General features: G+C 37.3%; 1 protein-coding gene across 1 annotated transcript in view; it reads right to left on the reverse strand.

The window, feature by feature from the left end:
• Positions 1 to 8,002: 8,002 nt before the first annotated feature.
• MBOAT2 (membrane bound glycerophospholipid O-acyltransferase 2) overlaps positions 8,003 to 13,369 on the reverse strand; it is a 92,581-nt gene continuing 87,214 nt past the window's right edge. Inside the window, exons 12-13 of the mRNA XM_080585973.1 lie at positions 11,045 to 11,196; positions 8,003 to 10,453 (exon numbers count right to left, since the gene is read on the reverse strand). Of these exons, the coding sequence (XP_080442099.1) occupies positions 10,231 to 10,453; positions 11,045 to 11,196 (375 nt within the window). The 3' untranslated portion in view covers positions 8,003 to 10,230. The remainder of the gene's footprint in view (positions 10,454 to 11,044; positions 11,197 to 13,369) is intronic.

A 13,369-nucleotide genomic window follows, 5' to 3' on the forward strand; every position in this document is an offset into this window, starting at 1 on the left:
GGGCAACCTATCCCAGTGCTCTGTCAAACAGACAATAAAAAACAAACAAAAAACCGTTTCCCAGTGCTCAGATGCCACCTCCCATGTTTCAGTTGTGTCCATTACCTCTTGTCCAGGCACTGGGCACCACTGAAAGGAGCCGGGCTCCGTCCTCTTTGCACACTCCCTTCAGGTATTTTTACACGCTGATGAGATCACAGAATCATAGAATGGCTGAGGTTGGGAGGGACCTCTGAAGATCATCTAGATCCATTCTGAGCTTTCTCTTCTCCAGGCTAAACAGCCCCAGCTCTCTCAGCCTTTACTCCCAGGACAGATGCCCCAGTCCCTTCGTTATCTTAGCGGCCCTTCACTGAACTCAGTATTTCAGGGGTGGCCTCACCACTACTGAACAGAGGGGAAGGTTCACCTCCCTCAGCCTGCTGGCAATGTCTTGCCTAATGCAGCCAAAGATACCATCAGCCTTCCTCGTGGCACAGGCACAAAGAACTTGGTGTCCACCGGGACCCTTGGGTCCTTTCCTGAGAGATTGATTTCCAGCCAGGCAGCACCCAGCATGTGCTGGTGCCTGGGGTTGTTCCTCCCCAGGTGTAGGACCTTGCATTTCTCCTTGTCAAATTTCACGAGGTTCCTGCCAGCCCATTCCTCCAGCCTGTTGAGGTCCCTCTGGATGGCATGAGCCGCTCCTCCCGGTTTTGTGTCATCTGCAAACTTGCTGAAGGTGCACCCCGTCCAGATCATTAATGAAGGTGTTGAACAGAACTGGACCCAGTATTCACCCCGACGTACACCACTAGTTACGGGCCTCCAACTAGTCTACGTGCCGCTAATCACCACACTCTGGGCCTGGCTGTTCAGTCAGTTTTCGATCCACCTCACTGCCCACGCAGCCCATACTTCATGAGCTTCTCTGTGAAGATCTTACGAGACAGTGCTAAAAGTCTTACCGAAGTCCAGGTAGATAATACCCACTGCTCTCATCTACCGAGCCAGTCATTTCATCGTACAGTTGTTGGGTTGGCCAAGCACAACTTCCCCTTGGTGAATCCATGCTGATTACTTCCAGTCTCCTTCTTGACTTTGAAATGCCTCAAAATGGCTTCTGAGATTAGCAGGGGTCACCTTGCTGGGGATTGAGGTAAGGCTCACCAGTTAATTAACAGCCTAGAAACACATGAGACTCAATGAAATAATTAGTACAACTGAACAAAACTGTTGTATGAAAACCCAGAGCTCAAAGAGCACCATGAAAACAGTGAGACTTTATAAAAGCAGCAGGTCAGTTCATCAAAAGCAGGTATTTAATTCCTTCCCCACCGGAACACGTTTTTCTCATCTAAGTCTGGAGGTGCTCTTACCCACTTATTTTTACAGTTTTTCCTTTATCACAGCCACAGTTCTCCAGTCTGATCTCTTTTGATGTATGATACTCCAAAATCATGGATGAAACTTAGCAAGACTCACCAAAAAATCATCAAGTGCATTTAAAAACTTTTTATTTGCCTCTCTCATCCATGTATGATTTTTAATTTTTAAACAACTGAAAAGTTTAACTGTCACAGTAAACAAGCTTGTCTCAGGCACACAATTGCCCAGCTGTATCAGATGTCAACATCTGCCCAATACAAATAAACATTAAAGATGATTACTGTACTTTAATGATTAATGAGCTTATTATTCTACTGATTATAATTACTACAATACTTGAATTGTTTTCTTTCCTTCATCTGATTTCCTCAACCAAAATTGATCAAAATCATGACCACTTAACATGCATATTTTTGTCTTTGGACCAAAGCATTAATATGGGAAGAGGCTATCATGGGGTGGAGTACATTACTCATTTTGTAACGAGCCAAATGATAAAGTAGGAGACTGAGAGCAAACCAGGAAGATTTGACATGAAGGCCAAGGTGTTTCAAACAAAAGAAAAGCTAGCAAGGAATTCTCCCGCAATGAAATAAGTTATTAATTACCAAGCTAGTAACTTAGGTATCCCATGGAGAACTCACTGGGAAAACATCACTTTAATTGTGTGAAATACGAGTGTTTTGTTTATATCATGCTTGATTCATATTTAAATGTGTTTTGTTTTTTTTTTTTTGTAACACCAGAATAACTAGAATAAAAATGTGGAGATTCCCTTTACTGTTATCGTTTACTTAGTTTGGAAAGATAGCGAATAACCCACATGGAGAAACATTTCTTTGCTATGATATACGACCATCCTAGGAAGAACTGTAAGATGTACTGGCAAACCCCACTGAGGGTACACGCCTCCACTTCTAATTCACTAAGTAGGTTGGAGATATCTTCCCCTGGAACTAATTCTGCATTCTGTACTAAAACATCCTGCATATTATCAGGAAGTTACTCAGATGGAATTAAGTTCAGTTACAGGCACGGGAAAATATCTGCTTGTTCCAGGATGTTCTTAATCAGGACTTTTTCTTCAGTATCTTAAAAAAGTGGAGTTACAGTTTTCCATCATAGGAATAAATCAGATGCACCAACAAATCTCATCTTCCTGAAGTGGTACCAGAAAACTATATTTTATCTTAATCTGTTCATATGTTTCTCACTAAATGCACTGATAAATCAGTTAGTTAGTTAATTTAGTTCATGGGAATACTTTTCAGACTGGTGACCCCCACCCTTGTGAACCTGAGGAGGCAATTTCCATTGCAGTATCTACGTTCTGGTTGAAATGACAAATCATGAGAGTTTCTATAACTGTATCTGTAGTCCTTTGTGTTGAAATGGCAAGTCTTTTTTTGTCCTTGTTGCTTTGTTTTGTTTTAATCTCCCATGATACGACTTCCTAAAGGGGAATTCTAAACACAACGTTTAAAAATATCATTAGCACAGTTGGGCCTTTGAAGAGACCAACACGTACGTTCTAGTGTTGCTCCAAGCAGAGACATATTTGTAAAGATCTCTTCACAAAATTATATTGGTTTTTCCAAGTACGCTCTGAATCATTAATACCAGATGAAGAGAAGGGAGAAAATGATTCATTATTAGGTAGGAAGCAACAGAAACAGCACTTGAGTAGTACTGGCATACTATATACCTTCTTGCCTGTAACAATGTACAGGTGCATGGTAAAGAGCCTATAGGTCAAGGAGTCTCAGTCTGCTTTAATATACCATCACCAGCCAACTCTTGCAGTGGAGTCCTAATAGGGAAGTTTCAACCAGCAAAAGAAATGCACATGTATAGTACACATTTAGTCCTGTTTCTTTTGAGTCAGCAATTAAATAAGCAACTTGTTTGAAACACTGATGTTGGTTCGTTAGTTATGAAGTTACCAGCTGAAAAAAACCTTGAGTTGTCATGTTCAGAAACAGGGCACACGAGGTAGCAATAGGCTTTTAGATGGAATTTTAAAGTTGTGTAAGTACAATTCCCAAATAACAAGTAGCTGGCTTTGAAATTCTATTTACCAGCTCTACTGAAAAATAATTATATGTATACATTTGTATGCCAGCTCCAGACAACATATGGGATAAAAACAATTTTTAAACAGAATACTCCAAATAACAGTGTAAATGCGTGTGTTGTGATGCTTAGTAATCTATAAAGGAGAAACTGCATTAAAATAATTCCATTTTTAGCACTCATTAAAAACAGACAGACACCAATGAATTTAGAAAAACAAGTTCACATTTTTTTAAACTACAGTTTAATCAGATTTAAAGACACAAATTAGAAAAAAACATTTATAGGCAAGTTAAAAACACCTTTAAAACATAACAGCATGCTGCTTCTGCAGCACTGCTGAGACAAATTAGAAATAAGTAATTATTAAAATATCACAATCACAGTGTAACTAACAGTGGTATTTTAATTTTACCATACACCAACACTTAGTTTATGGATCTGTTGAAAAATAACACTTTTTTAAAAATATATATTTTGGAATAATAAAAATGAAATTCACTGACAATGCATTATATTCTGAATCAGGAAAGGCAAATTTAGGAATACTGTAGCTATCCACACTTTCAGGGGTGTTTTCTCATCTGAACATATGGGTATTTGGAGGCATTACTACTTCTGCATTGAGGTAAAACTATTCCCTTGAACATGTGACCAAGGCAGGAAACAATGTAATTCTGTATTTTAAAGTCTTAAATTCAATAACTTATTACAACATCTTCGAATAATGCTATTTTCACCCATCTTATACTATTTTTCCATTCAATGTATTTTGAATGTTCTCTTCTAACTGATCTAGAATACATCTGAGGTCTGGGATTTAAGAATGACTACCTAGTTACTATTTATCATTTTTGACACCTTTGTCACAGTAAGACACATCGGAAGGTTCTTCAGAGAAATAGTCAATACCACTGGACAAAAAAAAGGTACAAAGAAAAGACGTAAAGAGAGCTGAAACACATAGAAAGGCAAAATATGCGTAGGCAAATAATCCTTTAACTTATTGTGACAAAAGATTGTTGCACCTTTAGTATGTAGTGTTACACTATTCTGATTGCCAGTCTCTAGGCACCCTATTTTTTATCTCAGATTTCACTACTTTTTGTATCTCAGATTACACCTTCACCATTTGGACGGAAGAAAGGTACCCTCCCAGTCTGACTAAAGCATGGACCACAGCTGTCTGTTCATACTACGGATCATGGGGAAACCTAAATGTAAATCCAGCCTGGGGTATTTCTCCCTCAGAACAAAAGGAAGGAGATTCTGCAGAGGTGTCTCTTGCCCAGAGTTTCCTTTGGAATAAGGTGCTAGACCGAGCCACTATAACAGAAAAAGCTTCCTCCACAAGTGGCCCAGTTTCCAACTCAGATTTCAGTCATGTATCTGCAGTCCGATTTTGCCTACATGGTCTGCAGCAGAAAACCCAAACTGAAGGAAGCCCTTTACCTTCCACTCAAGCCGTAACCAGCAGATTCTGTTTGCACTTCCAGAAGCAGAACGCTTACTGCTTCAAGACCAGAGCTGAACAGACGTCAGCAGATGCAGCATACAACCGGCGGGCTCAATGCTACTGTCATGTGAATATTGATATGACCTGTTTTAAACATATTTATGCACACCATAGGCAGCTACAGCTTGTCAATTCGTAAGTGTTTATATGGATATGCACATGGAGCCAGGCCATCTAAAAGTGCCTAAAGCCAAAACCAGGCCTGTGTCACTGCACACTGAACTAACTCACAGAAGAGGGTGAAGTGGCAAAATTTGCTTTTGCACGTTTGTATAGCTGCGAAGTGAGCAGGTTATGTTTTAGATATTATTCTATGGGGTGAAAACTGTTACACGTGATAGGTTTTGTTAAAAATACACAAAAAGCTCATCTCAAAACTCGCTTTTAAGAAATTAAAAAAAAATAATTGTTTAGTTTTAATCATAATAAGTAACCGTTGCAACATTTGAAGTTAAAACATCTCAGGGAAACTTTGCAGATGCCTGTATTTTGTGGTGTTTGCAAAGTGTCCAGGTTAGGATAGAACACCCACCACAGTTCCAGGCAGGTCTAGCGCAGAGCGGCAGCAGCTGGGGCTGCAAGAAGCTCCTCTGTCCAGCCCTGCCTGTAGCGTTAGCAGCGTGAGCCACCCCAGGAACTCTGTGCCAAATCCTCCTGGCCACTGATGGGACACGCTCAGACTGCACGGACTTCTGTGCAGGGAGCTGTGAGCTGTGAGGAGGGGAAAGGCTAACGGTGCCAACTAGCTGAGATTCAGGCCTCAGATCTGGTAATCTGGGCAGAGAGTAGGTGCGATTCAGTAGAGTATCTGCTTAGATACTTACTCAGCATAGCATTTAAGTACTTGTTTAACTTGAAGCACTTACAGCCAGCCGATGTTTTGCCAGCACTTAAAAATATACCAAGTGCTGTTCTGAGCGCTACTGGACCTAAATAAATAAAGAATAATTGTGTACTTAAATGCTGTGATGGATCAGCACAGAACATGTTTTTATATGTAGGGTTGGCATCATAATAAAAAGCTGAAATTTATTTCCATCTGTTTTTCTAACACTGATCACCTTACAAAATAAATGGCAGCATTTCCAAATTCACTGGGAAAATAAAAAATCAAACCTGCTCTCAGAATTCAATGAAAATTACAAAGTGAAAGAGTTAAGGGTAAAGGAAAAAAAGCCTAAAATTATTCTAGCTCGTGCTTTTAAATTTCTCTGTCTCTCAAGGTCAACTTATAAAGTTGAACACGTGAAAGTTTACATGTAAGCAACAGTGACACATTTGTATGCAAACACAAGTATACACCTGCCCGTGTACTTAAACAAATTGTCAACAATTTGTTTGCAAAGCTTCCGAGAGAAAAATCCAGACTCTGTTAAAATTACTTTTGATATTGATTTGACAGGAGGCCAGGCTCTCACAAGGGGGTGTTTGCAAAACAGATCTCATCTGCATCAGAAGTTCTACAACCAACTAGATGAATGCCAGTAAAAGGGGCACAACTACCTCGTGTCCATCCTGTCATACAAGCTTAGTGCTTGTGTTTATATTACTTATTCCCACAGGGGAAAGGGAACAAGTTAAATAAGTGTAAAATTCTTTTACTATTTGATATACTCTACTGGTAAAACTCATATCACAAGTCAGCGTAGAGCACGGAATACACAAAGATCTCTTTGCAAAGTCTTCTCATTAAAGCATGATTTCTATTAAGAGCATATTAAAATGCATATCAATACTTTTACATGATAATGTTTTTTACATGATAATATGTTTTAAAGTGTCACCTATTACTGAAACCTTGTCTACATGTCAGCGGAAGGAATGGCCACAGAATAAGTTTCCTCAGGAAGGGCATAATGTAACTGTAAAGCTAACAAAGCCTTCCCTATTACAACAGTAGTAGGCACCACTGAAACTAGTCTTTAAATATATATATAACACATATCTCTTTCATTAATACAGAAGCATAAAAGGTTAAAAAAAGGTTAAGCAAGTGAATAGTTACTAGCAGGGTGACTACATTTAGTAACTAATATTAACTCATTAAGTGCCTCTTTGAATTGTTCACAATAGGCAAATATCTGCAAAGCACCATAAAATTATGAATAATATGTTACATTTACTTTTCAAAGAGTGCTCATCTGGAATACAGAAAAGACTTCTGTCTTTTCGATATACATTAGTTAAGTGAAAGAACATTGAAAACCACGTTTCCTTTATGTCCAAAATGGTTCTAGTCAATTTGCTTTCCACCTTTTTTTTTCAGCAAGAGTAATAGTAAATCACTATCATCCTTTCAAGTTCATTATTAGGAAGTTAAGTGTGTAAAACTTGAAGATTATCTAAAGCATCTGGGCTGGCTGCTCTTGTCTTTTTGACTGACCGAATAAAAAGGATCCAGTGCCACGTTGTCATTCGTGGTAGCAAGGCAGAACACTAGCAAAGCTGAGGGAAAACAATGACCAAAACCCAATTTGACTAATATCAGAGTGCTGCCATTTAAAAGAAAAACCAAAAAACCTCCTTATGTAGTCCTCAAGAGAACTCATCTGCATAAGGAGCAACTTTTGTTACAAGTACTTCAAGTACTTCTATATTCAACAATGATATTTAAAAAACTAAATTTTAGGACACTACAATTAAAAAGAAATTCTACGCAAAATAAAATTGTCATCATTTTCTTATGTTGCAATTATTTAAGGGGTTCAAATCATGAAGAAAAAACTAATTGTATTGCACACAGAAACCAGTCATGTCCAGTTTTGAAACCCGTATCTTGCTACTTGTGACCAGCTAAAGCAAGCACATTTTCTTATTAGTTTTAACTTGCATGTAAGTTCTGAACAAAACTGTATCTGTGAATTCACTCATGCTGAAGTACTGGACTTCACTAGCCTAAATCTGCTTATTTTCTGGGAGTGCTTGCAATTCCTTTTGTATTTCTTAATGAAGAATTCAGAAGCCTCCCTCGCATGTATTGGCACTTCTGCCAAGACAAGAAGAGAATACCAGATTATTAATGGAAAAATGGCACATGAGATGTACTGGCATCCAAAACTGCTTGTTTGAGTAGATATATAGCCTGCACCAACAAGAAGAGGAATTCAAGTCGAACAGCAGCAAATACTGAAAGAATCAACCCAAAATCTACTCACCCACCCAGAAATGTGCAGTTCTATTTGTTATTTAACGTGAATGTCCTTCCAAGAGCAGAAAGTGGAAAATGTCTTTCCTGATTCTAGCTCTAATAAGGATAAATAAGCATAAAGAAATTAGTGTGCCCTTGCTTATAAACAATGGAAGAAAAAAAATGTCATTTTGTAGAGACAAATGATTACAACGGCAACACCATGGGGAGGTCTACTTGGGTAATCAACAGAAGGATTTAGAAATCAGATTATTCTCTTTTAAAGATAATACAGCTGTCACTGAAACTCTTAACGTCCCTGCCCACCTAAGACTCATTCCATATTTAGTTCCACCTTTCTGTGTCAGTTAAGTAGTGCTAACCTACATGTAATAATTTCTAAAAGTGTGTTTTCCTCCTGGAGTTTTAAGCAAGGAGACAAAGGACAGACACAGAACTACCACAGCAAGGAAACAGCTCTGACCTGACTTAGGATTTGGTTCTTTAGAGAGTAAGTCAGACAAGTATTGTGACTAATTCTGCATGGTCATGTCCCTAGAGGGCTGCTGATGACCATTACAGTTCCCCTGGTATTAGGAATATTGACCCCACCAGTCCAGATACTTGATCAAAAATTTCAGGATCAAAACAGTATGATAAAACTTTTCATTCATTCATAGGTTACTAACCAACAAGCTGCATTATTTTTCTCCAGTAGTATTTTTTTTTCTAGCTTTAAAACTGGTACAACGTGTGGATAAACAGTTGATTTACTAAAATAAAATCATATGAAAACACAGAATATAAGCAATATGTAGCCCTTTAACACAGTACTTTTGCAGGGACAATCACCACAACAAATGATCTGGAATAGATATAACCAATGCATTATTCCCTTGACCTTCTTCCATAATTCAGTTAGTCTGATATTCTCAAGGATTTCTTTCTTTCACTGTTACCCACAAATACTATGTGAAATCTGCATTTTAAATCCTAATTTAAAGAGAAATCTTTTCCTCTAATTCATATACTTCTTTGCATAAAGGGCCATCAATGATTAAGCATACAGAACTTGGTTATCATGGTGATTTCACATTTCACCATACGAATTAGATCTCAAGTTAATTTTGACATTTTTATACCTCAAGCATCATCAACTAACTACTGTATGCCTTAAAATTTAAAATGACTTTGTTTTTAAGTATTAAAAATCATTTTTTGGTAAAATAGTTCTATTCTAGAACAAGTATTTCTGGTATTTAAGGGTAAAAACACTTTTTCATTGAAGTCCTGCTGCTTACACAATGTCTTCAGTGTCCTACGGCTGCCTTTCCTTCTCTAGCTGCAAAGCCTACTTGGTGATGTTTTGTAGTGGTTTTATACTTTAAATTAAAAGAAACAGTATGGAGCTGTCAAGCTCTGGAAAAGGTGAACCTCCAGGTGTATGTGTTTTTTTTTTAATCCATTCAGAAGGGTCATGTGTAATTACTCTTTATCACAGAAACCTAACTATAATTTGGCATCAGTAAAGTTTACAGTTCCATAATGTACTGTAATTGTTTGAGATACTTTAAGAAAACCCTCCAAATACTGAGATGCTTATTGCAATTCCCTTTTAAAGAGGAGGTTCGAAAACCTTCTAATGACTTTGCATTTCATATTTTTACCTTCTTTATAGCATATAGGATCATATATTTGAAATACGCTTTCCACAAAATCGTGAAAATACCACTTAGAAACAATATTTCAGTAAATAGAGGGTTTAAGGCAAGTCATTCATTTGGAAAAATTAATTTCCATTTGTTAACCCTAGATTGACACAATTTTATTTCACCCCATCAGTGCCTTGGGATACACAACGTACATTCAGCAAAGGGCACACATATGACCCTATGGACATACGCTGCAAGTCCTGAGTGCCCATTGAAATAATGGTAATATCTTCATATAAGGCGTGACCCACAGGGACATGGCATGGGAGGGGTTAATCTGTTTTGTTTCCAGTCTTGCTATTGTATGTGATTTTCCTAGGTAATGCATTCTTTTCATACTAAACATCTTTGCAAACAAATACAAACCCCTTTAAAAGGTGCTAAAAATGGGTTTCTGAAAACATACAAAATATATTCATCATAGTACTTCTCAATCACTGCTTTAGTGCTTGATATCTGCAGGTTATTTCTTCTTTCTGACTGAAACTATTATTTGTTGTGGAATAACTGTTCTTTTGCAAAAGATTTTCTTCTTCTAGTTTTTTGGACCACACAGGCTGGATGCTTTCATGCTTTTTACTTCCTTTTTGAGTTCTTTTCAATGGAAATACCAACAGCACCAGGATGCTGGCAATATGAAGACAGAAATAGCAGGAGCTAAAAAAAATACAAAAAACCACAACAACAAGTAAAAACACTAGTTCAACAAAACTCTTGACTAATCTTATGAGATACTTAAGGAGACCTACTTGCATACAGTACTTTTCACATAAAATATCTAAGCAAAACATGAATATTTTCTTTTTAAATTAAAAAGTAGTAAGGGGAGAAATAGAAATAAAGTCTCCCATGGTATTTAGTGCTGTATCAGAGATGGTACCAAATTTCTTAAGTACCAGATGCCAAGTGAAGAGAAATCTGCTTTGATCTCTTTACTATTTCAAAAAAGTTACTTGTAGGAAGTCATTATCTAGTCTTGATATAAAATAGGTCAAGGACATAAACTCATCTCAAAGGTTTTGTTTTATTTTCCCGCTGCAAGAAAAAATAAGTCCATTATGATAGGAAAACAAGAGCACTTCATTGTTTCTTAAATAAAAACCAAGCTCACATGTTAGAATACAAATAGGTTGCTCAACTGACAAATCTGATAATTATCGCTAATATAATTCAGAAATCTTCTGCCACAGAAAATACATCCATTTCCTTTGAGTTAAAGAAAAGAGAAAGGAAACAGAACATGCTTACCTGTAAAAGGTGAGAGACGGTTTCACAGAAAGCAGTACAAATGGCACAACTGTGTAACTTATTGCTACTTGAGTTGTCATCCATGTTACAATATCATAACATAGTTTAACAGTAGGAGATTCAACAAAATAGTGTCTGATATTGTTTCTTATCTGAAAAAGCAGATAATAGTAAGTTAGATTAGTAATAAACTAATTACTGCTATCTTCCTGTATAGAATTTTTCCATAAAATTCATAGGATGAATAGAAATGCTACTGTCTGGACAAGCATCTTGTCCATTTAAAATACTTAAAATACATTAACTTCAAAGGGAGTCAATTCAAATTCCTTGCCTTTTAGGATAGCATGCTTCATCCGGTGCAGGAATTTTAACTATTTAAGAATTTAAGCCAAATTAAAAGAATGTATAAGCACCCATCCACGCTAAATCCAGTGCATCTTTAGACTACTTATCTGAATGTGGCAGGCATTCTATTCTACCAACGCATTTTGTAAATACAAAGTTTTGGAGTAAATGAAAACCAGAAGGCTTCTGCTGAAAGCCCCTGTGTAGTAAGCAGCTAACATATGTAAATGGCTAAGATATATTTTAAGACTAGTGGGATAAAAACAAAACAAACAAACAAAAACCAAACAAATAAAAAAAAAGAAACCAGAAAATTCCAAATGTCAGTTCTAATGACAAATGTCAGGAATCTTAATAAGAACTAAAATCAAGTGGGACTATTATAAAAAGATTTATTATTTCATATGCTTAGTCTTCTTTTGTTTGTAAAATCCTGTTTGAATAATGGAATAGGAAAGGTATTTCAAAAAATCCCAAACCTGCATAGGTTTGAGTTCAATTTTGTTTAAGATGAGACAGAACCTCTAATATGAGTCCACTAAACAAGTGTCTTAAGTGGGGATGCCATCAACCCCTCTTGGTAATATAGATACAAAATGGATTCCTCTAAGGTTTACATTTTCCTCCTAATTACATTTTCCTCCAAAATAACTCCTAAATTATCTCAATCATCTGCTGACTTCCAGACTCCAACAAGGTTCCTGCACCTGACAAATAAGATTTTAGGACTGACGTGGGGGAAAATTAACTAATGCCCTCCATGAAAGGTCGTTCCACTAACCACTCCTCTGAAGGCTTCCTGCCAAAACATAATTCTAGGCTGGCTTATGCTGATTTCCTTCTTTACATTAAAACCCTTTTTCGGTTTTCTTGCCCTCTTTACCCATATTCCCATGTACGTATCACATTCCCGCTCAGACTTTGTTAGTTAAGCTAAGAAAGATAAGTCATTCTAGCCTCATACCCTTCTACCTTGCTGCCTGTCATCTCCCCTGCTTTCTCCTATCACCACGTACAGTGACTTGCTCCTGAGTTCTGTAAAGCTTCATCCAAGTTTTACAGAATTTCTTGTAGAGAAATGGAGTACTGTAGGACCTGAAGGATGACATTTAAGACAAATCTATAATTGCCCATAGTAAACATCTGATTATGAAGCATGTAATGCTTAAAGGGAATAAAACAAGTTGAATACACATTTAGGCATGGCAGGAGAAGAAAATGTGAATTGGAGTTGCCAGTTCGTTCAGTCTTAATAAAGGCTAATAGAGTTAAATAATAAACATGCTAAAGTGCCTCTAACATATCTTACCAGTTAGTATTAAGTACCTGTTTGTACAGAAACTGAAAATCTTTTTATTCAATATTTTATTGATTGATGGTATGAAATGGGAATACAACACAGCTTCCTAGCAAAGCCCAGGACTAAGTGCAGGAAGCAGTCTGATTTACTGGACTTGCGCTGTTGAGAAAACACAACTTCTACCTGTGAACTGTCCCTGAACCCTGGCTTTTGCCCCTAGTTGACAGATGCCACAGTTCACTGTGACAGAGACTGGAATGGAGATGGGAAATACACTTATTCTAAAGAAAGGAGTCAATTCTGTCAAACAAAGACTACACCCACATCTCCATGAAGTAAGAGAAGCAGGTGTTTTATTACTGTTAGCAACAATCTAAATCTGAAGTACCACCTTCCCCTAGCTATCACAGCAAGAAAGAGCAGTCTGCTTCATTTCTCAGTCTCCTGGCTCTTTCAATGGAAAAGCGGTCTGCTATTCTGGTCTGGGCTGACATCTGAATATTTTGCTCCTCTTTCCCCTTGAGCAGCTGAAAAACCTGCCTTTGTTCTTATTCAGCTTCTCCAGCAGGACTGTGAGAAATTTTTTGACAGATTTGCTGGGTCCATTTTGCTCTAAATAGCAACAGCAAAGTTTGTTATTATTACTGTGCTGCTGGTTGGGCAATTTTAAGTAGTAA

This window comes from Anser brachyrhynchus (genome assembly GCF_964034855.1).
Source record: "Anser brachyrhynchus genome assembly, chromosome: 3".
In the NCBI taxonomy this organism is placed as follows: Eukaryota; Metazoa; Chordata; class Aves; order Anseriformes; family Anatidae; genus Anser; species Anser brachyrhynchus.